Source organism: Pteronotus mesoamericanus, unplaced genomic scaffold, assembly GCF_021234165.1.
Source record: "Pteronotus mesoamericanus isolate MK-2021 breed Mesoamerican mustached bat unplaced genomic scaffold, CSHL_Meso_final scaffold_636, whole genome shotgun sequence".
Lineage (NCBI taxonomy): Eukaryota > Metazoa > Chordata > Mammalia > Chiroptera > Mormoopidae > Pteronotus > Pteronotus mesoamericanus.
This window is the reverse complement of record NW_026555324.1, coordinates 3,475,941-3,502,614: the sequence shown is the minus strand read 5'-3', so window position 1 is coordinate 3,502,614 and position 26,674 is coordinate 3,475,941. Positions and strand designations below refer to the sequence as shown.

Sequence of the window (26,674 nt, the reverse complement as noted above, 5' to 3'; positions counted from 1 at the left end):
AAGATGGTGTCTTCAGATCCCCTGTGCACCTCTCCCTGTGTGGTGGCTCTACCATCTAAAGCCTTCTTCGCTTCTGCCCTCCAAATTTCACACTGGGGGGCTGTTGGTCATTTCTAATAGGGCACAGATTCTAAAAAGTCAAGTTTCTAACGCTATCCACAGGGGTGATATTTTCAACTCTATTTTTTTTTTTTTTTTTTTTTGTATTACAAGTCTTTCTTCTTAAACAAAAATCTATTCACCAAATGCAAGTCTGGAGGGAAAAAAACATGAGCAAAGGCTGAAATATGAAAATAATTACATGAAACTAAAATCTTTCATAAATTTGACATACTTAAAAATTTCTTCCAAGTGTTTATTAGAATTGAAAATGGAAAAGTATCTAATACCTATCATCCCGCAAAAGGAATTCTGTCCATAAGAAAGTGAGAACACGTATAAAGGAATCAAAATACCCAGGAACTGTCACAAACAAGTAGGAAAATCCCAACAAATACCAGCTGACATTTTTCAATGGCCCCTTAATATGAAACAAATAAAACATCATAAAAAATTAAACCTAACTGTCTATTAGAAACAAACTTGAACTCACCCATGGATCTAACAGGCTTCATAATGTAGAGACAACATTATTAACTGATGATAAAACCTTACTGCCTATTAATTTTATGTAACTGTTAAAAGACATATTGCAGAATAATTTCACCTCAATATTTATTTCTAAAAGTAACTGATGCTGTTTAAACAACATGAGTTTGAAACGCATAGGTCCACTTTCATGCAGAATGTAAAATGTGGACCTGTGTAGCTTCAAATTTGGGCTATTCAAGAGTCAACTGTATTTTCAATCTTTGGCTCAGTATTCATTTATGCAGAAGGCTGGCTCAGGTTATACACAAATTTTCAACTAAGTGGAAAATAGTAGTTTCCCCTAACTCCTGAGTTTTTAAAGGATCTACTATACTAGAAATCCCATGTCCCATTATGCACGCAAAGAAACCTGGTGAATATAATTTATTTACTATTTTAATAACAATTCTGTAATCTTGAAGGTTTTCTAGAATAACCCTGGCTGCATAGCTCAGTCGGTTAGAGCACTGTCCCAATATGCCAAGATTCTGGGTTCGATCCCTGGTTAGGGCACAAACATGAAGCAAGCAAAGAATGCATAAATACATGGAACAAAATGGTATTTCTCTTTCTCCCCACTGCTCTCTGAAATCAATTTTTAAAAATAAATTTTTAAGAAGTTTTCTAGAACACTATAACTAAATTAATTTATATTACTACTCATTTTAATTTTTTAAATTTCTTTTCAGTGGGAGTTTTACATGTAAGGATGTGGACCAACGGAAGCCTTTCCCACACTATTTGCACTCAAGAGGTTTTATACAGTGAGTCCTTTCATGTCTTCGAAAGGAATAGGGATGACTAAAGTCTTTCCCACATTCTTCACATTTATATGGTTTTTCTGTAGTGTGCACTCTCAGCATGTGTATTCGAAAAATTTTGTTACAAATGAAGGCTTTTCCACACTCCTTACATTCATAGGGTTTTTCTCCAGTGTGAGTCCTTTCATGTCTTTGTAAGGAACTGTGATCTCTGTAGGCTTTTCCACATTGTTTACATTCATAGGGTTTCTCTCCAGTATGAGTTCTTTCATGTCTTTGATACAAACTAAGGCAAGTGAATGCTTTCCCACATTCCTTACATTGATAAGGTGTATTTCCAGTGTGCATTTTCATGTGTCTTTGAATGGTGGTACGACAAATGAAGGCTTTACCACAATGTTTACATTCGTAGGGTTTCTCTCCCGTGTGAGTCCTTTCATGTGTTTGTAAGGAACGATAATATCTGAAGGCTTTTCCACACTCCTTACATTTATAAGGTTTCTCTGCAGTGTGGGTTCTTTCATGTATTCGAAGGTTACTAGGAGTACTGAATACTTTACTACATTTTTCACATTCATAGGGTTTCTCTCCAGTGTGAGATTTTTTGTGTATTTTTAAGAAACTGTTACATCTGAATGCATTTCCACATTCCTTACATTCATAGGGTTTCTCTCCTGTGTGTATCCTTTCATGTATTTGTAAGGAACTGTAATATCTCAAGGCCTTTCCACATTGCTTACATTCATACGGTTTCTCTCCTGTGTGAGTCCTTTCATGTGTTTGTAAGGAACTGTAAAATCTGAAAGCTTTTCCACAATCCTTACATTCATAGGGTTTCTCTGCACTGTGAATTCTTTCATGTTTTCGAAGACAACTAGGAGCACTGAATGCTTTACTACATTTTTTACACTCATATGGTTTCTCTCCAGTGTGAGACCTTTCATGTATTTGTAAGGAACTGTAATATCTGAATGTTTTTCCACATTCCCTGCATTCATAGGGTTTCTCTCCTGTGTGAGTCATTTCATGTGGTTGTAAGGAACTATATGATCTGAAGGCCTTTCCACACTCCTTACATTCATAGGGTTTCTCTTCGGTGTGAGTTCTTTCATGTATTTGAAGATGACTGGGATACCTGAATGCTTTACTACATTTTTTACATTCATAGGGTTTCTCTCCAGGATGGTTTCTTTCATGTCTTTGAAAACTTTTATAATATCGGAAGACTTTTCCACAGAGTTTACACTGATAGGGCTTCTCTCCAGCGTGGCTTCTCTCACATGTTTGAAGAGAAGTTGAACAACTAAAAGTTTTCGCACATACCTTACATTTATAAGGAGTATCTGCAGTACATGTGATCATGTGTCTTTGAGGGCTTTTGAGCCACATGGAGGCTTTTCCACATTCCTCGCATTCATGAGACTCTTCTCCATTGTGGTATCCTTCATGTTTTTCAAAAAACTGAGTATAAGTGAAAACTTTCCCACATATACTACATTTACATGGTTTCTCTCCATATTTCTGATACTCAGGCAGCCTGTGTCCCATGTGACATGTGATGTCCCCATTACGGGATGAGTGATGCATGAAGACTTCCCCACAAACACTGTATTGCCATGGTTTTACTCCAAGAAGTGTTTTCTTCATACTGAGACTTGGAATAAGGCTGAAGTTTTCTCCACACTGACTACCCTCCTTCCCTTCGCAGAGTCTCTCTACCATTTGACTCCTGTAAAAACAAGCACGTTATTAATCTCTGTGTTAATAATTTTATATTTATTAGAGTATTTGAACTACCTTTTCATGATTTACTGCAAAATCTAGGTTTATTCTCTTGTCCAAATTGTGGGACACCGAATACACTAAAAGCTCTGGAGGATACCGTCAGCCTTGCTATCATCAAAACAGCAACTGTCATACACAGGTTTCCTTGATGCTGTTTCCATGTAAACTATTTTGCAAACACTGGACATCTATGTTATAGACATTAAAGTAATTTGGTGAAAAACATTTGAGAAGTAATTAACTTGAAGCAGGGGTAGTTCAGGTTGATTCTTTTAAAAATTTCATAGCATAACAGATTTCTCACCTGAGATACTGCTATTATGAATGTTACTCACCTACATTTTCCCTCCTGGTTTTTGTACTGATCTTCAATGTCATGATCTTCCCATTTTTTCCCTAAAATGCAGACCAAGAAATATGATTCTAAAGTATTAGAAATTATAGAAAAATTATCAGATTCTAGTTCTATATTGACTATGACTATGCCTAGTTTATTTAACAATGTCCTCTATTCCTACATTACATGTTAGCACAACGTTGATGGGTAAGAAACACTTGTCTTTCAGATGAGGAAGTGAAGGCTGTCATCCTTACCTATGGAGACCAGGTTCCTGAAGGTTTCCTGCATCACATCTCTGTAGAGTTTCTTCTGCAAAGAATCCAGTAAAGCCCACTCCTCCAGACTGAAGTTCACAGCCACATCCTCAAATGTCACTGAGTCCTAAAACACCACAAATATGCGTACAGTACAATTTATATGACAGCACTGACCATCGAGACTCCATTTACAGGCAGGTTACATATGATCCTCTCATCTCCAAACATTCAATCTATGACTTCACCATCAAAAACTTATTCTCTGTCCACAGTTGCTTCCTCATAAATTTGACACCATCATGAACTCATGGAAATTATTTGCACATCTTGACTGTGATCTCATTATATTTTATGTATTTCCTCTACTGGCAGGGTTCAGAGCATGTTGGGAATAGAAAGAAATGCTACAGAAATTAGACAGATACCAGGGTGGGCAAAAGCAGGTTTACAGTTTTAAGTGGGTTAATAAAGCTACTGTGATAATCACAACCTGCATGTCTTTTTCCATATGAACTGTAAACCTATTTTTGTGCACCCCTATATAATTGTTTTTAAGGTGGTCAATTCCTTGTGAAAAAAAATTTTAATCTTTTTTCTTTATTACCCCCCATTTGCAGTCCTTCAGGAGGCACAGGGTTAACTCTGCAAAAGGTTTCAGTGAACACATACATACTGAATACTGGAAGCATTCTGTTCTATTTCCATCGCCAAACATGAGTCCAGAAGGCCTATGACAATGCCAGTTTTAGCAAGGCCCAGGGAGCCATATCATCTTTAAGATCTCCAGGTCATTAAAAGTCATCATCTGTAGCTGGCTGAATAATATTCATACAGACCAGTATTGCTTTTTTCTTATGCAACACTGATTATAGACTCAGCTCTTCTTTTCTTTCTCTGTCCACTATGATGGCCTAGAAAGTTACAGTCTGGTGCCACTTATCTATGGGGGTATGATCTGAGATATGTATTGTTTGAACTGTTTCATCTCTGTGGGAACACACAGAGTATACAAACCTAGACGGTACAGTCTACCAAACACCTAGGCTACGGGATATAGCAGATTGAACCTGTAGGCACATTGCTATATTGAATACTATAGACAATTGTAACACACGGGTATTATTTGTGTGCCTAGGCAATGCCCTCCTTTCTTCTGTCATTTCCAAGCTCCCTGGTAAAGGGGCATGACAGCTCCGCCCCTGAGCATGGGATCCCTCAGATAATGAGAGCACACACTATCGACAGAGCATGAGGAGTTTATGTTATCCACAGTTGAGGTCTTGGGAGAGTACAGCAGGCCTCTCAGGAAAGGATAAAGTACTTTAGAGGACAAGCAAAAGTGCATGGACTTCTTGTTTTGAGGTAAGAGGGTGGGCTGGGGTGAGAGCTCACACAAAAGGGCAGGAGCTTGCGAGAGGATTCGATCTATTGCCACTGCAGAGGAGAAAGTCCTCAGGCTTTCCCATCATCCCCTACAGGGGGCGCACAAGGGGAAAGAGAAGTGGTGGGGCGTTGAAGCTGTCAGCAGTCAATGATGAAAAAGTGGGAGTCAGAGACTTCCAGTGTCTGGTCTGGCACTGAAGTATCTGGGGAGCTGTTATTTCTGATGTTACAATAAAAGAGCAAAAAAAACTTGAACTTCTCTTTTTAAATCCGTCAGATAATTTAGATCAGGGCTCGGTATCCCCAATATTGGTAAAGAGAAAATAAACACAATACTTTGAAATATGCCTCAAATATCATGTTCTTAACATTACCTGTACTCAAAAAATATATCTCTCATCAAACTCTAATGCAAAGAAAAAAATAACAAAAAAGTCAGAACACAATATTCATGAACCCTAGGTACTTTCTTTAAACAGAAAACTTAAATACATATCATGGGAATACATGAAGGAAAAGGAAAGACAGATAAGATATAGAAGAAACCAGTGAACTAACAATCAGGGAGACTTTCCTAAAAATAATGATAAATAACACACTAAAAATGAAAAACAACAAAAGTGCACAACCACTTATCTCATATTCAACATAGACAAAAAGCAAAGACAGAAATAGTATATTGAAACAAAGATTAGAATTAAATTACAGTTCCTATCAGAAATCATGCAAGAAAAAAAGGAGAGTTTAAAATTTAAAGTTTTAAAAGAAAAACACCACTCTCCTATAACTCTGGGTCAAGCAAAATTACCCTTCAAAACATAAAAAATAAAACTTTCTTAGACAAAAATGAGAAAAATCTGTCATGACTACACCTATTTTGAATGAAACAAAAATTCAGCAGAAATAATGTAAATGTTGAAGGTGGTGAATTAGAAAAGGAATAAATGGAGGTAAAATATCTTCTGGCTTTTATCATAATTAATATAACAGGTGATACTTTGTTTAAAATAACATAGCCAACAATGTATTTGACAATTATATGCTAAGAAGTAAGTGCACTAAGTAACAGCAGTGCAAGAAAGGAGACAGAAGGGGGCGCTTTGAAGACAGTGATCTGACAGCATGGTGTGACTTGACAGAAGAGGTGACTGAGTTGTTAAATGTATCCCCAAAATTCAACGGCAAGCACCAAAAGTTTTAAAATATGTGTTTAAAGTATGAGAAAAAATGCTCAATTAAAGCCAAGGAAGGCAGTAAAAGGAGGAAGACAAAAACACACTAAACAAGGACAACAGACAGAAAGAGTGAAAGTGGTCATCCGCACACACCCAGGCCCAGCAGAAGGAGCCACACGCTGTGGATCACTGACAGCTCCAAACAGGTTGCCCAGGGCCCGTCACACGCAGCGTTTGACTTAGGGCATAGAAACAAACACAAAGAGGCAGCCAAAATGGGAAAACAAAGAAACAGGCCCCAAATTAAAGAACAAGAGAATTCTCCAGAAGAAAAACTAGGTGAAACGGAGGCAAGCAATTTGATAAGAGTTTAGAGGAATGACTATAAGGATACTTAACAGCATGAAAAAAAAGACATAGGAACCATAAAAAAGAACCAGTCAGAAATAAAGAACACAATATCTGAAATAAATAATACACTAGAAGGAATAAATGGTATGTTTTAGATAAAGCAGAGAACCAAATCAGTGATTTGGAAAACAAGGTAGGAAAAAAAAACCCCAAGCAGAACAGCAAAAAGAAGAAAGAATTTAAAAAATAAGGAAAGTTTAAGAAACCTTTGGGACAACACGAAGCGTAACAGCATCTGCATCATGGGAAGACCAGGAGAAGAGAGTGAGCAAGGGATAAAGAACCTATGTGAAGAAACAATGACTGAAAACTTCCCTAATCTGGTTAAGGAAAAAGACACACAAGTCCAGGAAGCTCACGGAATCCCAAACAAGTTGGACCCAAAGAGGCCTACTCCCAGACACATAATTAAAGTGGCAAGGCTTGAAGACAAGGAAAGAATCCCAAAAGCCACAAGAGAAAAGCAGGAAGTTACCTATAAAAAAGCACCAATTAAACTGTCATCAAAAGAAACATTTCAGGCTGGAAGGGAGTGGCATGAAATATTCGAGATGATGAAAAGCAAGCACCTACAACCAAGGCTATGTTACCCAGTAAGGCTATCATTAAAACTGAAGGAGAAATAAAGAGCTTCCCAGACAAGAAAAAGCTAACGTTTGTTAACATCAAACCAGTACTGCAACTAATATTAAAGGGCTTGCTTTAAGAAGAAGAAAAAAGGAAAAGAAAGAGAGGAAAACAGTCTAACAATAAAATGGCACTAAATAGGTATCTATCAGTAATCACCTTAAATGTAAATGACTTAAATGCTCCAACCAAAAGACACAGGGTAGCTGACTACGTAAGAAAACAAAGAAAACAAGGCCCGTATATATGCTGTGTCCAAGAGACCCACTTCAGATCGAAAGACACACACAGATAGAAAACCTATCTGAAGAAATAACGGCCAAAAATTTTGCTAACCTGGTGAAGGAAACAGACACCTAAGTCAGGAAGCACAGAGGGTTCCAAACAAAATGAGCTCAAAGAAATCCTCAAGACACATAATTAAAATTCCAAAAGATAAAGAGAGAATCTTAAAAGTAGCAAGAGAAAAACAGTTATGTACAAGGGCGCTCCCTTAAGACTATGAGTTGATTTTGCAACAAAAACTTTGTAGGCCAGAAGGGAATGGTGTAATATAATCAAAGAATAAAAGGGAAACCTACAACAAACAATACTCTACCCAGCAAGGTTATCATTCATATTAAAGGAAATACAATTTCCTGGATAAGCAAAAACTGAAGGAGTTCATCACCACTAAATTAGCACTAAAAGAAATGCTAAATAGACTTCTATAAGCAAAAAATAAAAGGATAGAACTAAAAATAAGATTTTAAAAACTCAGTGGTAAAGACAAACATTTAGTAATAGTGGTAGATCAACTAATTATAAAGCTAGTATGAAGGTTAAAAGACAAGTAGTAAAATCATATGTATCTGGAATAAATTAATTAAGGTAATAGACAAAGATGTATAATGTTAAAAACATAAAATATGTGGGGAGCAGAGAATGAGTAAAAAATGTAGTGCTTTTAGAATATGTTGAACTTAAGTGCCTATTAACTTACAGTAGACTACTATAAACATAGGTTGTCATATGTGAGGTTCATGGTAACCACAAACCCAAAACCTCTAACAGGTACACACACACATAAAAGGAGAAAGGCATACAAATATTACACTATAAAGAAAGTCATCAATGTACAAGGGGGAAAAGGCATGAGAAGAAGAATAAAGAACTGCAAAAAAAATTAGAAAGGAATTAATAAAATGGCAATTAATTATATACCCATCAATAATTACTTTAAGTGTAAATGGCCTAAATTCTCCAATCGAAAGACAGAGTGGCTAAATGAATAATAAAAACAGGAGCCACACATATTTGTTTACAAAGAATTACTTCAGATCTAAAAACACACACAAACTGAAATGGAAGAGAAGAAAGAGGTATTTCATGCAAATGGCAATGAAAATAAAGCTGGTGTAGAAACACTTGTATCAGACAAAACCACCCAAAACAATCTCTAATAAAAGCCAAAGAAGGGCATTACATAATAATAACATACCATTTATACACATTTATGCAACTAACAGAGAAATGCCTAAGTACCTAAAGCAAAAACTAGTCATTATAAATATGAGTGAGATTGATAGCATGACAGTAATAGCAAGGAATTTAACAACCCACTGACATCAATGGATGCATCATCCAGATAACCAACAAGGAAACACTGGCCTTAAAAGATACATTAGACCAGATGGAATTAGTAGATATTTACAGAAACATTCCATCCAAATATAAAAGAATACCCATTGTTTTCAACTGCACATACAATTATTTTATCTTTTTTTATTGAATTTATTGGGGTGATACTGGTTAACAAAATTACACAGGTTTCAGGTACACAATTCTAAAACACATCATCTGTACACTGTATTGTGTGTTCACCACCCCAAGTCAAGTCTCTGGAACATTTTCTTGGAAAGATCACATATTAGGCCACAAAACAAATCTTAATATATTTAAGATTGAAATATCAAGTATCTTTTCTGATGACAATAGTATGAAACTAGAAATCAATTATAAGAAGAAAACTAGAAAAAACACAAACACATGGAGGCTAAACAACATGCTACTAAATAATCAAGAGGTTAACAAAAAAAATCAAAGTAAGTATCAAAAATAATTAGAGACAAATGAAAATAAAAACACAGCTTTCCAAAATCTATGAGACAAAGCAAAAAATTATAAAAGGGAAGTTTATAGTGATTCAGACCTACTTCAAGAAACAAAATAAAAATGTCAAATAACCTAATCTTACACAAGGAAGGACGTAATCCAGGGCAGAGTGAAAATACGTGAAATAAATACACACAAAAAACAGAAAAGATCAATGAAACTAAGCCTGGTTCATTGAAAAGATAAAATGAATAAACCCTTGGCCAGACTCTTCAAGAAAAGAAAAAGAAAGCCCAAATAAATAAAATCATAAACAAAAGAGAAGTTACAACCGACATCACAGAAACACAAATAATCATGTATTTATTCATGAATATACCAACAAGCTGGACAACATGAAATGTATAAATTTCTAAAAACATACAATGTTCCAAGCCTGAATCAGGAAAAAGTAGAAAATCTGAACATACCAATAACTAGTAAGAAAAGTGAATCAGTAATGAAAAAAACCCCAATAAACAAAAATCCAGGACCTAACAGTATGCTGAATTCTACCAAAAACTTAAAGAAGTATTACCTATATTCCTCAAAATGTTCCAAAAAATTGAAGAAAAAAGAACACTTTTAAATTCACTCTACAAGGCAGTATTACTGACACCAAAATCACACAAAGACACTATGAAAAAAAAAAATTACCAATATCTCTGACAAACATAGATGTAAAAATCCTCAAGAAGATATTAGGACACCAAATTCAACAATACATTAAAAGTATCACATACCATGCTCAAGTAAAATTTATTCCAGGGATGCAAAAACAGCCCTATATCCACAAAACAATCCACATAACACACCACAGTAACAAAAATAAAAATCACCTGATGACGGCAACAGATGCAAAGAAGCATTTGACAAAATATAACATCCATTTAAGATTAAAAAAAAACTATTAACAAAATGGAATTAGATGGAACATATCTTAATATAATAAAGACCATATATGACAAATCCATAGCTAACATACTCAATGCTGAAGAGCTAAGAGCTTTTCTCCTAATATCAGGAACCAGACAGAATGTCCGCCCTCACCACATTTTATTTTTTAAATCTGTTCAAAGTGCTTTTATTTTTTCCACTTTATTCTTTTAAATATTTTATTGTTATCACAGTTGTCCCAATTTCTCCCCTTTTGACTCCCTCCACCCAGCCTGCCCCCGACTCCCACGGAGCGATCCCCACACCTTTGTTCATGTCCACGGGTCATGCATGTTCTTTGTCTGATCCCTTCACCTTCTTTCAACCAATCCCCACCTCCCCCCTCCCGTCTTACAGCTGTCAGTCTATTTCATGTTTCTTTGCCTATGATTCTACTATGGCCTTTAGTTTATTTTGTCCATTAAATTCCACTTATAAGGGAGATCATATGGTATTTGTCTTTCATTGACTAGTTTATTTCACTTAGCATAATAGTCTCGATATCCACCCATGCTGTCACAAAGAATTCCTCCTTTTTTACCGTCACGTAGTTTTCCACTGTGTAAATGTATCACAGCTTTTTTATCCATTCATCTACTGATGGGCACTTAAGCTGTTTTCAAATCTTGGCTATTGTAAGTAACACTGCAATGAACGTAGGGGTGTATATATTCTTTCAAATTGGTGTTTTGGGATTCTTAGGATATATTCCCAGAAGTGGAACCCTGGGTAAAAAGGCAGTTCCATTTTTAATTTTTTGAGGAAACTTTATACTGTTTTCCACAGTGACTGCACCAGTCTGAATTCCCACCAGCAGTGTACTAGGGTTCCCCTTTTCTCCACATCCATGCCAACACTTGTTTGTTGATTAACGATAGCCATTTTTGGCAGGTATGAGGTGATGTCATTGTGGTTTTAATTTGCATCTCTCTGATGGCTGGTGATGTTGAACATTTTTCCTATGTCTATGGGCCCTGTGTATGTCCTCCTTGCAGAAGTATCCATTCGGGTCCTTTGCCCAGTTTTTCATTGGATTGTCTTCCTGGTATTGAGTCATATCAATTCTTCATACATTTTGGAGATTAAACCCTTGTGTGATGTATCATTGGTGAATGTTCTCCCATACAGCGGGTTCCCTTTTCATTTTGATGATCGTTTCTATAACTGTACATAAGCTTTTTAATTTGACCTAGTCCCATTTGTTTATTTTTTCCTTTGTTTCTCATGCCCTAGGAGATACATCAGCAAATTACTGCTACACAAGATATCTGAAACTTTACTGCCTATAATTTCCTCTAGGGTTTTTATGATATTGCAACTTATGTTTAAGTTTTTTAAATCCATTTAAAACTTAAATGGATTTAAAAACATTTAAGTTTATTCAGGTGTACGGTGTAAGTTGGTGGTTATTTCATTTTTTTGCAAGTACTAGTCCAGTTCTCCCAACACCATTTATTGAAAAGACTGTCTTTACTCCAGTGTATGCTCTTGCTTCCTTTGTCAAATATGAATGACCATAAAGCTGTGGGTTCATTTCTGAGCTCTCTATTCTGTTCCACTGATCTATGTGTCTGTTCTTATACCAATGCCAGACTATGTTGATTACAGTGGCCTTATAGTTTAAAATCAGGTATTGATTCCCTCCAACTTGTTCTTCTTTCTCAAGATTGCTTAGGCTATTCATGTTCTTTATTGGTTCCATATAAATTTTTGGAATATTTGTTCTACCCCTGTGAAATAAGCCACTGGTATTTTAAAAAGAATTCCACTGAATCTATTGATTGCTTTGGGTAGTATGGACATTTTAATGATGTTAATTCTTCCAATCCATGAACATGGTATATGTTTCCACTTATTTGTATCTTCCTCAATTCCTTTTCTCAGTGCCTTTTAGTTTTCCAGGTACATGTCTTTTGCCTCCTTGGTTAAATTTATTCCTGGGTACCCTATTTTTGTTGTTGTTGCAATAGTAAATGAGATTGTTTTCTTAGTTTCTCTTTTTGATAGGTCATTATTGGTATATAAAAATGCCATTGATGTCTGAGTATTGATTTTGTATCCTGCTACTTTGCCAAATTCATTTATTAGGTCTAATATTTTTTGATGGGGTCTCTATGTACAAAGAAAACCCTGTGTTTTCTATGTACAGTATCATGTTGTCTGCGATAATGACAGTTTTACTACCTCTTTTCCAATGTGGATGATTTTTATTTCTTCTTCTTGTCTGACTGCTGGGGCTAGGACTTCCAGTACTGTTGAATAAGAGTGGTGAAAATGGACACCCCTGTCTTATTCCTGATCTTAAGGGAAATGCTTTTAGTTCTTGCCCTCACCACTTTTTTGAAAAATTATCTTTATTTAGAATTGACATGCGATATTAGTTTCAGATGCACAACACAGTGATTCAACATTTATATACATTACAAAGTGATCACCACAATTTTGGTAACTACCTGTCACCACATACAGTTATTACAACATTACTGACTCTATTCCCTAGGCTGTATATTACATCCCCATGACTTATTTCATAACTAGAAGTTGGCACATCTTAATCCCCTTCAACTTTTCTGCCCATTCCCAACCCTCCTCCCCTCTGGCAACCACCTATTTGTTCTCTGTGTCTAGCGCCTCATACGTATCAGATTGACTATGATTAAAAAGTCAACAAATAACAAGTATTGGCAAGAAGGTAGAGAAAAGGGTTGCCCTTGTGCATTGTTGGTGAGATTGTAAATTGGTGCAGCCACTATAGCAAACAGTATAAAGGTTCTTCAAAAAATTAAAATTAAAACTACCATTCAAAAGAGCAACTCCACTTTTGGGTGTTTATCCAAATGAAACAAAAATACTAATTCAAAAACATATTTGCACTCCTATGTTAATTGCAATATTATGAACAATAGAAGATGTGATACATACCGACATAAACACACAAGTATATAAATAATAGAATATTACTCAGCTATAAAAATAATAAAATCTTGTCAATTGCAATGGCATGGATGAAGCTAGAGATTTTTATGCTACGTGAAAAAGTCATACAAAGAAAGACAAATGCCATATAATTACACTTATATGTGGAATCTAAAAAAACAAACAAACAAAACAAAACAGCAATAGACTCATAGAACAAAGAACAATTGACAGGTGCCCCCCCAAAAAAGTTTTGGGTCTTGGCTCGTGTGGCTCAGTTGGTTGGAGTGTCGTCACATAACCAAAGCAGGCACGTACTGGAGGCAGCCAATCGATGCTTCTCTCTCACATCAATGTTTCTGTCTCTCCCTTCCTCTCTCTCTAAAGAACAATGAAAAAAAAAAGGTCCTCAGGTGAGGATTAAAAAAGTAAATAAATAAGTAATTTTAAAAAGCACTTTGGTAGGATAGGTAAAAAACATAAGGAGAAATATGAGATCCAGGCTTCCAGTTAATATAATAAATCAATCATCAGGATGTAATTCACAGCATAGAATAATGGTCAATAATATAAGTTTGTGCAGTGACAGTGGGTTACTATATTTAATTTGGTTTGGTTGTCACATAGTGAAATACCTAAGTGTAAAAGCACTGTTGTATACCTAAAACTAATATAATATTGTATGTCAACTATACATTAATAAAAAAAATAATGAAACTTTTTTTTAACTGAGAAAGAAAATGCCTGCTTTTTAAGGAGTGGCCACATCACTCATGGGATTTAATCATCCTAGCGCGCACCTCCATCTTAAAGAGAACTCAGCCTGAATCACACCTTCACTCTAAACACACAGATAGGCTCCAACCAGAACAGTGACCCAAAACCACTGTAAGGAGAGCTCCATTCTCAAACTCCTGCTCCAAAATAACAAGGAATGACTAAAACTGCCAACTCAAAGTCCTCTGGATATACGACAGGACTAAACAAAGAACATTTATGCATGGCCCACGGACATGGGCAATGATAGAGGAGTTGACTGAGGGAGGGGAGAAGGTGAGGCTGGGTGAATGGGGGAAGGGGAAAAAACAGTGGGAACAACTGTAATAGCATACACAATAAAAAAAAGTTCATTACACACTTGCACTCATTGACAAAAGAAGTCCTCTGAGTATAGAACCCAGGCTCAGCAATGTCAACAATACAACAAAGGGCAGCAAAGCTCATGGGAGGGCTCCCGCCAAGCAGCAGCTGACGAGCAGGAGCCGCCTGGTTCTCAGCAGCCAGACAGACAGGAAGGACCAGGGGGAAGGGGAGGGCCGAGGCAGAGGTGGTCAGGAGCGAAACATCAAACATATGGAGCCTGACTACTCATGACAAGAACAAACACAAGTATAAAAAATGTTCATTTGTAGTGGATTGTTTTTATATAAACACTAACAGGATAATATATATAGAAGTGATTAAAACTATTGTTTTGCGGATGGCTAAACTTAGAGCACCGGAGTGGACCACGATATGTGATCAGGAAGTCTTCCTAAGTTAGATTTCTTAGAAATTTAATCAACCCTCCAATGCACTGTTTATTTAAAATAAGGAGAAAATTTTATATATACCATATCTCCTATGCTTAATCATTATTTTAAATTAATTTTTACTTTTTTTCATATACAGAACCCCACTCTATGATGTACTCCTTTAAACAATAAAAAATATAAAATTGCAGACCATCAAAAATTCCCAAATCCCCTTCTGATGAAAAGGACAAGGAACACAGTACCAGTTTGAGTAACATATTATAGTGCAGCAGGGTTTGCAATATAAAGCCCTGAAATAAACTAGAAAATTCAAAGATGTCCATAAGCTTTAAGTTGTTTTTCTTATATCAATGAAAATAGAAATTCAACTGCTTTTTTCCCTCACATCCATTGAAACAGAAATTCATTTGCCTTAAGAATTGTATAGACTTTTCAATGTCAAAGTTCTCTAGAGTCACAGACATACAAAAACTGACCTAAAAAATGGAAAAAAATCACCTGAGAACTTAAACTACACCCATCTCCCATCCTCTGGTTCTCTTCCATAATTAAATCTAATTCTACTTGGTTCCCCAAGTTTCTTGCCTTATTCACACAGTATCTCCCAATCAAATTATATTTCAAAAGCTTTGGAAGGGCTGCAATATTCAATGGAGAAAGGAATCCAATGAAATGAAATAGCAATATTGGAATCAAGACAGATGAGAAGTTTGCTTCCCTACAGTTCAGAAGGAAAGGCACACTCAGAAGTTGACTGTGTTTTCACTAAGGGTCTAGACAGCCCCTGCTGATACAGAACCACAGGAGCGGGTCAGCCCCAGGGGAAAGAGGGCAGGGACACCTGAGCAGAGTGAGCTGTGGGAGCTCTGTCTGCCTCCTCTCCCCTAAGCATGGAAGCGCTCGCTCCCCAGGTCTTTCATTCTTGCAAGTGAGGGAACTCTCAGCCTGTTTCAGCTTAACTTCGGACCCAAATGAACTCCCCAATTCATAAACACTTTCTCAAGGAGACAAAAACACCTGATTTTCACAGACTTCTCAATGTATACAAATTATACTCTGAATGCAAACTTCAACATGAAATCTAGAAATGTCTAAGCCGAAATAGACACAACCACATCCATAGAAAGGGCATCAGCACCCGCCTCCACCCAAGGCCCTGCATTGCTTCCCCAGTTCCGCCGCCAGGAAGCTTTTCTCATGAATCTACTTGAACAATTCTGCTCTGCAAGGCTACGCCCTGGAACTGTATTAAAACACTGCCAAAGCAAACAAATCTCCGAAACTTCCTACACATGCTCTGGAAGAGTGAAAGAAAAATTCTAGAAATGGAATGTAATACTAGAATATTTTGGTTTTTTCTGAATTCTCTTTTGCTTGCTTGGAAGTCTTTCAAGTTCAATTGGTTCAAATATATTTTACCCTTATTAAAAACTGAGACTTAAACAAGTCCATAAATGTTTTCAAGGTGACAGACCCAGGGAAGGGGCAGTGCTGACAGCAGAGAACACTCAGGAAAGTTTCCAAAGAGGAGCCTCCACCCGAAGGGCTTCCCAGAGGATGTCTGAGGCCAGGAAAGGTTCTGGGGGAAAGGAAAGGGGATTTCATACGTCTTCCAGGTGGCTACTATTGGCTTTCCTCTGGTACAAAACATCCAGACAAATATTAATCTCTGAAAAGGAGCATTCCTTTGTTCCGTAAAGAAATTAAATAAGCAATTAAAATATTGAGTCTGTCTGAAACGCACGCCAGAGGGCAGCTGACGATGCTGTAACTCAGGGACGCAAAGCTGGCTTTAGGAATTCGAGGACTGATCTGGAAATTTGAGGATTTATTGCCAGTTTTAGTAGGGCCAATCTGGGGGAGCGAGGTCCTACATTTGAGATCCTGCTACCCAAACATTTAGAAAACTCATAAAAAGACGGTTCCCCCTCGGGAGAAAGGAGGGACTGGGGACCCTCCGGACCACAGCTCCTTCCATGCACAAACTCCGCAGACCCAGTCACGCTTTCCCCGGGTGACCCTCCCTGTGGTCACCGCACCACCCGGACAGGCGCGGGGCTGTGTGTGCAGGGATGCCCAGAGACGATACGAAGCCGAAGTCGCCGCTCAGTGTCCAGACGGAACCTCCACGTCCCGATTCCCGGCCCGGCCCCCTTGCTGTGCGGCTGGAAGGAGCTAAGGTTCCAGCGGAGTCCGAAGACTCCACACTTGACCAAACGCGCGGGGGCGGGCAGTCCTACCACAGCCGGTTCCAGCTGGTTCCAGCCAGTTCCAACCAGCCCCTCCTCCCGGTCTTCGCACCCAGCCCGCACACTCACCATTTCTAGGTTTCCTAGGTCTACTGGAGTCCTGCCCAAACTTCTACTCCCCATCCAGACCGCAGCGCCGCAGAGCCTACCACGGTCACCAGGGACCGTTAAACACAGGCGACGTGCATTCCCAAGCCTGGCCAGCAGGTAGTGAGGAAGTCCACGCCCATGGGGTGCCTCACCCCACCCACCTGCCCCAGCGGCACCCCTGATTGGACAGTTGCTGAGGGCGCTCTGCCTGAGTGACAGCCCTCGGCAGGACTTTAAACAGAACTTCTTCCCGGTCCTGGGGCTGACCAAACTGTATTTGCCCAGCCTTTTGTACACACGTGGGCACAGGTGTGCACGGGGAATTCCTGAGTCAGTTTCCAAATGGTGCAGATAAGTACAGAACAGAAGGATGAAGAGCCAAGCCAGGCCACACTGGAACAAGAAGATTTCTGTCCTCTCCAGGTCAAGGGCTTGGTGCAAGGCTGTCAGGCCATCCGTGGCACTGAGAATCTTTAGAAACACGGACACTTAATGAGATCTCACCATCTGTAATAACGATTTGTTAATGTAATGGCTCCATTTCAATCTTTGATGTTTCCCAGGAATCTCTTCCTCACCTCCAATCAGTTCTGCCTCGGAGCTCTTGGCTCTGGTGGGAAGTGGAACCTTGGGGCCCTAGCGTGGGTGCGCGGACTCTTCTCAGTCTCACCACGGGTGTGAGATGTGTTCATTACATTCTCAGATGTATATTTTACGCTGGAAGGAAATTTACATTTTTTCTGCGTCCTGGAAGAACTCCGAAACTTAAATGACTATAATATCCCTAAGACAATTGACCCCCATTTTCACTGATAATTAGAAAAAGAGTAAATCATTATGCAAACTTAGGATACATATGGAAACTTTTTTCCTCCCCCCTCCTCTGGCTTTACGGAGGTATAATTGACAAGTAAAATTGTCTATATCTGAAGATCACAACATGATGATTTGATACACATATACTACACTGTATACTTGAAATTTGCTAAGCGTGGATTAAGCTTTCTCACCATACACATACACACAAAGTAACTGTATAGCGATGTTTTAATCTGGAAGTGCTTATGTGCCTAAATGATTGGACTGTGAAATTTTTAATGCATTTATTTATTTATGTAAACAGCTTTATGGGTATATAATGCACATACTATGTGGTAAAACCCATGTAAAAGGTACAATGCAACAGCTTTAGTATAGTCCCAGGTGTGAGCAATCATCCCCACAGTCAGGTTTTGAACGTTTGTCCTCTCCGAAAACAAACTCATCTACACTCTGCTATGACTCCCAAAATGCCCAGCTTCCTCCTCCAATCCTCAGCCTTAGGAGCCCCTAATTTATTTTCTGTCTCTATGTATTACTTTATTTGGGCTCTCAAATGAACAGAATTATACCTTTTTGATCTTGTGATCGACCTCACTCACATTTTTTCCAAGGGACAACCATATTGTAGCATGTACATACTTCATTTTTTTTCTTGGCCAAATAATGTTCCATTGTTTGGATAAAACACTTTTTGTTTATCTTTCCATCTGTTAAGAGACATTTTGTTTGTTTTTATTTTTGTGGGATGCAGCAAAAACAGTGCCTAGACAGAAATACTTTGAAGGCATGCACCTGAAAACAAAAGCTCTGTAATCAATGATGTAAGCCTCCATCTTATGAAAATGGGAGGGGGGAAGGGGTGCAAAGTCAACCCAAAGCAAGCACAAGAAGAGAAGTAATAAAATTTAAAGAATAAATCAACAGAAGTATCAAAAACCAATTGAGAAAAATCAATACAACCAAAAACTGGTTATTTGAAAAGATTAAAGAAATTGAGAAACACCTATCCAAGCTGAGAATAAAAAGACAGAAATCATTCACATCAGAAATGAAAAAGGAGAAAATGATAATGTAAAGGCATTTAACAAAATCCCAAATCCATTTATGATAGCAAACTAGAAATAGAAGGGAACTTCCTCATCTGGATAAAGACCAGAAACCTGCAGTTAACATTGTGCTTAATGATGAAAAACTAGATGCTTTCCTGCTAAGATCAGAAAGAAGGCAATGACCTCCCCCCTCACTAGTCCTTGTCAATGCTGTCCCAGAAGTCTAAGGAAAGTTCTGGAAAGGACTAAACTAGAAAAATCTTTTGTTTCCAGGGACCTGGGGAATGAAATGAAAAATAGGTGGCGCACAGAGGATTTTTAGGGCAGTATAAGTATTTTACATGATAAGGAAAAGCTAGACACACCTCACTTTACATTGTCAAAGCCCAGAGACTACAAAACACAAAAAGATCAAAACTAATGGAAGTGTCCTGGTGAGGCCACATTAATTTAGGGTCTAGAGACAGGTGTTACCTTGATTTATACTGTGGGTAACTGTGTGGCAAGACGGTCCCAGAATTCTTTTATCACAAAAGGGCAACTCTTAATCATCCAAGAGTCTGTAAACATGGCCGACGAAGCCAAGTGCTGGTCAGTGCTAAGACGACTGCCTGACGTTTGGTCAGTCGTGTGGACCCTTGAGTCCCATCCTTTAAAATGATGTTCCAGTTTAAGGAGAGAAGTAACTCTGCCTGAGCTTCATCATGTACGAAGGAGGCAGTGCCATCCCTGAAGTCTATGGACTCATTTCCTTTAACTCAGGGAGCCCTAAGGCGCTCCCCAGGGAGCCTAGAGGTCTAGGAAAGGGGTGACCTCCTTCAGCACCTGGGGAGGCACTGAGGAGAGGGGAGGCTGCCCCCTCCTGGTAGGAGGTGTCAGAGGGCCCAGGTCTAGCTATATCTTGTCTCATGGGGTCTGGATAGTGGAGCAGAGTTCTGGGGTGCTGTTTACAGGTCCCAGGGCATAACGGGTAGCTTCCTAAGGGGTCACATGCTCAGGACTATTTTTAGGATAGCTCAACAAGCAGTGACAACTGCAGCTCTAATGGCATAGAGCTTGGAGCCTCAGGCAGTTTCTTGCATCAGAAGCCTATGGACAACTGAAGGCCATCATGGGTAACACCAGGAGGCATGACTGGAGGTCACTGAAGGCTCTACTGTGAAACAAGTGTCTGATCGCACTATGGGAGTGCCTGTGGTATGGTAATTTGACCAAATCCAGTGCCTTTTGGTTTTGCTGTAGGAGTACCTACCATTCAAGGTGGGCCAGTTTGCAAGAAACAACATAAATGGACTCAAGTGCAATGTGTAAACAAAGGCTATGTTGCCTCCAAAGCACCAAAAGAATCTAGACAATGTTGTGGGTGCTAAAAGGGACAACAGCTATTTCTTTACTTATTGTATCAAGGATGGAGCAGGACCGAGATTACCAAATATTTTTTAGGAATTTAAACAAGGGACCAGGGCCTCACCCAATATACCCAGCAATGGCCTCTCCCCTTTCTATGAGCTCTTTTTGTCAGTATTTTTATGTCCTGAATACCCTCAGAGGAGGATGTCATTAGTGCAATGTCACACCCGTGCTCCTGGAGCAGGGTGGGTACAGCTCACATCCAGCCTGCGGACACCGCGTGTGCGGGCAGTGGTGCTGACGTCCCTGAAGGTGACCAGGTAAAGGTGTGTCATGTCCCTTCAGAGGTGAAGGCCATCGACAGCTAAGAGGCTGCTGTCATAGATACCGAGCAAAATAAACACAGTCAAATCTGTGATGACAGGATATTTAGCAGCTGCTGAGTGGATGGAGGCAGTAATTTCCATTATGTTGGGGGCCTGGGAGTAAGGGCTTATTTGGTGCAAACGCAGCCTTAATCCAGCGTGAGCTGTCGTCATTCGTTTTTCTCAGGTTTAAGATCAGGCCAAATTCAGCTGCTATAAAAAGCAGTGGAGATAATCACTTCTTTATTAAATAGATATTATTCAATGGTTTTCAATCCTTCAAGTCCCTGTTCAGTTTACATTGGGTCATATGCAGTCATATAACGGGGCAGCGGGGTGGGGGGGGAGGTAAAGACTGTGGGGTCCCGTGCTGTCTATATAACTTGAATATGTCAAAGTCTAAATTAAAATTTATTTTTATAACTCATTAGTTCAGCCCACTGCTGCTCTTTGTGGGATATTTTAAGACAACGGTTGGTATGACCATGAGGAATTTACGTAATACCATAGTTCTCATAGTTAATGTAAAACAGCCCCATTTCTTCCCTGGATTATACTCAGTAACTCCTCCAAAGTTGTCAGGAATATCTTCCTTAACTCTAGTGGGATCCCAGTACATGCAACCTGAGTCCCAGTATTGATTATTTGCATTAAGGGTTGTGAATTAGTGCATTTTATCAGATGATAAAATCAATTCAGGATCTATGTGGTAGAGACCCCAAAGCCAAATAATTTCACTTCATATATTTTTTCATATTTTAAATTTATTTTTCCTTTTATTTTATTTCGTTTTTGTTGTGTAAGTTCTTTTAGCATTTTTTTCTGTATTTCCAATTAATTCAAATTGTGGACTTCCATTTCAGTATTTTCTCCTTTTGTTCCCTCCTTGCTGTTCTTTCCCTGTTTTATTTTTTGGGGCACTAGATATACTTCAAGGAAGGGGGGATCCTGCATATTTATTTTTTGGTAAACTATATAATTTATAAATAAATACTCTGATATTTATTAATTTTTTGCTCTAGAGATCCACAAAACAGTGCAATCAGGGTTAGGGTCCTCCCCGTCATTGCTTTATAAAGTTTAAGGGCTCTGGGCTTAAGTTGAACTTGAACTAATCCCTTGGCTGTGCCACAATGAGGCCAGGATTCTTGTCCCTGTATCCTGGTGGGTCAGGATCTGTGTTGCAGTAGGTGAAGGGGCAACAGTATCAGAGCTACGTAAGGGCCCCAGCGAGCCCTCTGGAATGAGGAGTTGTGTGCTCAGTGGGGCATCTACAGCGGCCTTTCTGCCATGTTCTTTTCCTTCCTTTTTGAATACCTGCTCTTTCAGGAGCAACCACCCAATGGGCTCACCTTTGGCACAGGGTGTAGTCTTCCTCTGCCACTATATGATCCCTGTATGTCAGGGCCAACCCAGCCTCCATCACAGCTTCACTTTAGCACACAGATAAAATCCCAGCAAAGACATCGACCTGGGACCACTTTAAGGAGCGCCCCGATCCCACACCCCTGCCCCCAAACGCCTAGAAATTCTGCGAACTGCCCACTCAGGCCGGCTGCAGCTGCGCGCAGCACTGAGGCGAGGCGGGCTCAGCAAGGCCTCCCGGGGCAGCACAGCTCCAGCACCAGCGCCCCAGCCCCCAGCAGCCGCAGGGCAGGCCGCCACCGGGAGCAGAGCAGGCGAGCGAGTGCAAGCAAGGGAAGGCCGTCTCGGGGGTGCCCATGTCTGCACACGCTGCTCACGGCACCCATTATTGTGGTCGCCCACAGAGGTGACATTCCCATGTTACGAATGACGCTGGTATGCTCCCCACCCCCCACACACATGCAGAGGGAGGGTCTGAAAAGACTTACGACATAATCGAGGTCTCAGGGGATCCCAGGGCAGCCTGTCAAGCAGCTCTGAGATTACTTCAAAGGGCAAGGAAAGGAGCCTGGCCTGAATGTCCACTGGAACTGGAAGGCAGGTTGGGGCGAAAATCCTCGCCCAAGGGCAGGGGCTTCTGCGATGTGGATCTCCTGCTACCCCCAGAGGAAAGGACACCCAGCCTTTCTCAGCCGCTTCTCCGGCTGGGAGCCCGAGGGGAGGAGGGAAGGGTGAGGCTGCAGTGGTGACCTGACTGATATCAAAACAATGAGGGGCCGACTGCTCGTGGCAAGGACAATGGTGGGTAAGAAAAGTAGGCATTTTCAATTGCTTCTTTTTATGTAAGAAAACAATAACGGGATGTTCAAGAAATTCAGCACTGGTTATTGGGCGTGGCTGAAGCAAGAGCCCTGGAGGAGACCAGGATATTCCTGTGGTGCGTATACTTTAAACTTTACCTGACGGATTTTTGCCAACTTCGTCATGCATTGTTCTTTAAAATAAACTTGGAGTAGTCAGTGAAGTAGACCTAGAGTGGAATTGGGAGGACCTGTAGGGGGAGCTCTTGCACCCTGCATAGATTGGGAAGCTCACCAGGACGAATTGTTTCTAATACTCCTAACTTCTTTTTTCCCCTTATGGAAGTATCCTCTCCATTGTCTTAGCAGGCTTGACTGTGGTTCGCCATGGTTTCCTGTGCAGAATTGCAATTATCTGTTGCTCCCAAATGAACTTATTTTATTGGGAAAACATCTGGCTGACTTTTTGTTTAAGCTCAACACATTTGGTGGCCAGCACAGGCGGGCAGGGAAGGTCCCTGCTAATTCCGGGGCTTGTGAACAAAAAGAGCGCTGCACACAGAGCCCATTGAACCACCGCTTTCTCGCCAACCCTGAATTGTGAGGGCAACTTTGCCCCTGGATTTGAGCTCCTGCTCTCTTTGTGCCATGAAGCTCTAGAGACTCTATTTGGGGTCTAATTTAAGACTTCGTCCTTTTCTGGCTAAGGTCTTATTTGTCTTCGAGTACTTCAGCCTGACCTTCTCAGGACCAGGCTGTTCTCTGGAACTGTGTTACTCCTCCCTGGAGCTCCACAGGATCAGACAGTCTCCATGGGAACAGTGATGGTATTGGCCTTGAAGCCTATTTGGGCCTTTTGCTGTTGAGAAAAACTTACGAAATAGGATCCCATTTATCTAAATACTTTGAGTGCACCCCTACCCCTTACAGGGGCCCCAGGTGATTTTATGTTTGAAGACCGTGGTCTATCTTCATGTACACTTTTAGCTAAATGGACTGATTTGATCAACAGTAATTTAGAATACCAATGGTCACTAACGGGAACGTTTGCAATCCCCGAACTTTTTTTAAAATGAATTGAACAACTATAGCTCTGACACCTGCAATGTCTATTTCTGAATAGAATGCGCATTTCAATAGATATTTTAAGGCTTCCAAACATTACCAGGAATCTAAAATTACCTCTTGCAAAATAAATTTTTTAAATTAACCAAAATAAACAAGCACTTCAAGGAAACAATGGCCCCCCAAACCCCCAGCCCCTCTCCTCCAGGGCCTTTCTGTTCCTCTCCCTTGGCTGCGGCCTTTGCCGCCAGCACCATCTGTTCCTCTTCCGGGACTTCTTTTCTTTCAGGCTCCGCCTGCAGTGCCGTCTCTGTCCTCCGAAGATCTCCCCGGTCACTCCTCCTAGAAGCGTATTAGTACCTGCCCTTTTAAAATTAGATCTTCTGAGGAAGCTACCAGACCCAACCTTTCTTATGCTCTGTGAACGAAGGCCAAATTTCAAGCCATAGTTGAAAAATTCCCTAAAGTAACTGAGGGCTCCCATATATTTGGGGAGGAATTTAACATATTGATTTAAACTTGCCAACCTAGTTTCTCAGATTTACATCAGTCCATATGATTGTTGGTGAAGATCAAGCCAAACTTTGGATGAATGAAGCCTGAAGGTAAACACAGGCAAAGGGATTTAGAAAAACAAACCCTTAACTTTTGGCAAAATACTAAAATCCTTGCTGAAGAGCTCCAAATGAGCACTTACAGTAGCTTTTCTGAAGCCTACTGACTGGCCTCAGAAAATTCAGCCTTGTTCACAAATGTGTGATGAACCTGATAAACGTGGTTGATAAAAACTAGACAGATATACAAAAAAAATGAAACTAGACCACTTTCTTATTCCATATACAATAATAAACTCAAAATGGATTAAATACATAAATGTAATACCTGAAACCATAAAACTCCTAGAAGGAAACATAGGCAGTAAACTCTTTGACATTCCTCTTAGAAATGTGTTTTTGGATATGTCTTTTCAGGCAGGGGAACTAAAAAAGAAAAAACTAATGGGACTACATCAAACTAAAAATGTTTTTGCACAGCAAAAACCATCAACAACATAAAAAGCCAACTTGCTGAATGAGAGAAGATATCCACCAATAATATATCCAATAAGGGGTTAATATCCAAACTATATAAAAGAACTCCTACAACTTAATACACACACACAAAAAAGTCAAACAATCCAATTAAAAAATGGACAGAGTTCCTGAATAAACATTTCTCCAAAGAGGATGTACAGATGACTAATAGACATGAAAAAATGATCAATGTCACAAGTCATCAGAGAAATGTACATTAAAAGCACAGTAAGATATCACCTCACATCTGTCAGAATGGCTACCATCAATAAATCAACGAACAAGCTGTTGGCGAGGACGCAGAGAAAAGGGAACCCTCCTACTGACAGGAATGCAGACGGCAGGCTGGCTTGGGGAGCACGGAGAGGAGCCTGGTGGGGTTTTTTACTGAGGTTAGGGGTGGTCCGGGGCGAGAATTGACACACAGACACACCGAGGGGCTTTCATGGACTGGATCTGCTGACAGCACCGAAGGAGTGAGCAGCCAGGCTTTTTTATCTCCTTGCGCAGATGTGGGGCACACAGGGAGGAACAGATAAGGCTTTCAAGTTGTCAACTGTCAGATAATAAAAAAGACATATGTTGGTCACTGTGCTCAGTTCCTGGCACAGAGTTCCTGAAACCCTCATACAACCCGAAGTGGTAAGAGCACTAGGAGCATCTCTTGTTCTAATATTTCGTGTTGGACTCAGCCCCTCACACAGAGCTCCTGGAACCCTTATAAAATCTGAAGTGATACGAGCAATAGGAGCATCTTCCGTTCTCATGAGGCAGAGGATGGCTAGGCTCCTGATGGCTCCCGGATGGGGGCTATCACCAGAAAGGCTAGTCTGTGTGGTGTGTGAGAACATGGGCTGCTTCCCAAGCTCCAGGGCCGCTCCCACCCTGCGGGAATATAATGAAGGCCATCTGTGCGAGTGCTGTGGGTCCTGGGGAGCCTGGCCACCTCCTTGATCAAGAAAAGGCCAAACAAACTGTTCTCAACGTGAGCTGGATTGTGAACAGCTGTCTCTTTAATCTGAGGTCCCTTTTTGTGAAGCCAATTTCCAAGTGGCAAAGACAATAGAATTTAAGTCTATAAATCACTGGTTCAGAGCTTCCCTGCTCTGTGTGGGATATCTTAGGACAACGGATACTCTGACCATGGGAAACTTAGGCAAGACCATAATTCTGATTATTAAGAAGAAACAGACCTATTTGTCCTTCATTTTATATTCAGAAACTCCCCTAAGATTATTGGGGTCCCTTGCTTAAATCTAGTGGGATCCCAAGCATCACAGCAATTTGAGTCCTAGCATTGATTACTTGTATGAAGGTTTGTGAATACGGGCATTTTAGCAGACAGCAGAATTAATGCAGAACCCATGTTATACAGGCCCCCAAACCAGGCAGTACCCCTGTAACAGTGGAAAATTGCAATGGGGAATTGTAACCCACCCCTCCATCCTTTTGACATTGTTTCTGTAAGTGCTAACTCTAATACATAGCTTGTAGAGGAACAGCGTGTTTGTATAAGAATCTTAGGAACTTGTTTCAAGAGATACAGACTTTGACCTT

The 26,674-nt window shown here is 39.8% G+C and overlaps 1 protein-coding gene across 1 annotated transcript; it reads right to left on the bottom strand.

Moving 5' to 3' along the window:
- Positions 1-1,367: 1,367 nt before the first annotated feature.
- On the bottom strand, positions 1,368-17,261 carry LOC129061490 (zinc finger protein 14-like). Its single transcript, XM_054562154.1, has 5 exons — positions 16,924-17,261; positions 13,673-13,691; positions 3,771-3,897; positions 3,512-3,572; positions 1,368-3,120 (listed from the first exon to the last, which is right to left on the bottom strand). The coding sequence occupies exons 1-5, from the start codon at positions 17,259-17,261 to the stop codon at positions 1,368-1,370; spliced, it is 2,298 nt and encodes a 765-aa protein (XP_054418129.1).
- Positions 17,262-26,674: the final 9,413 nt, after the last annotated feature.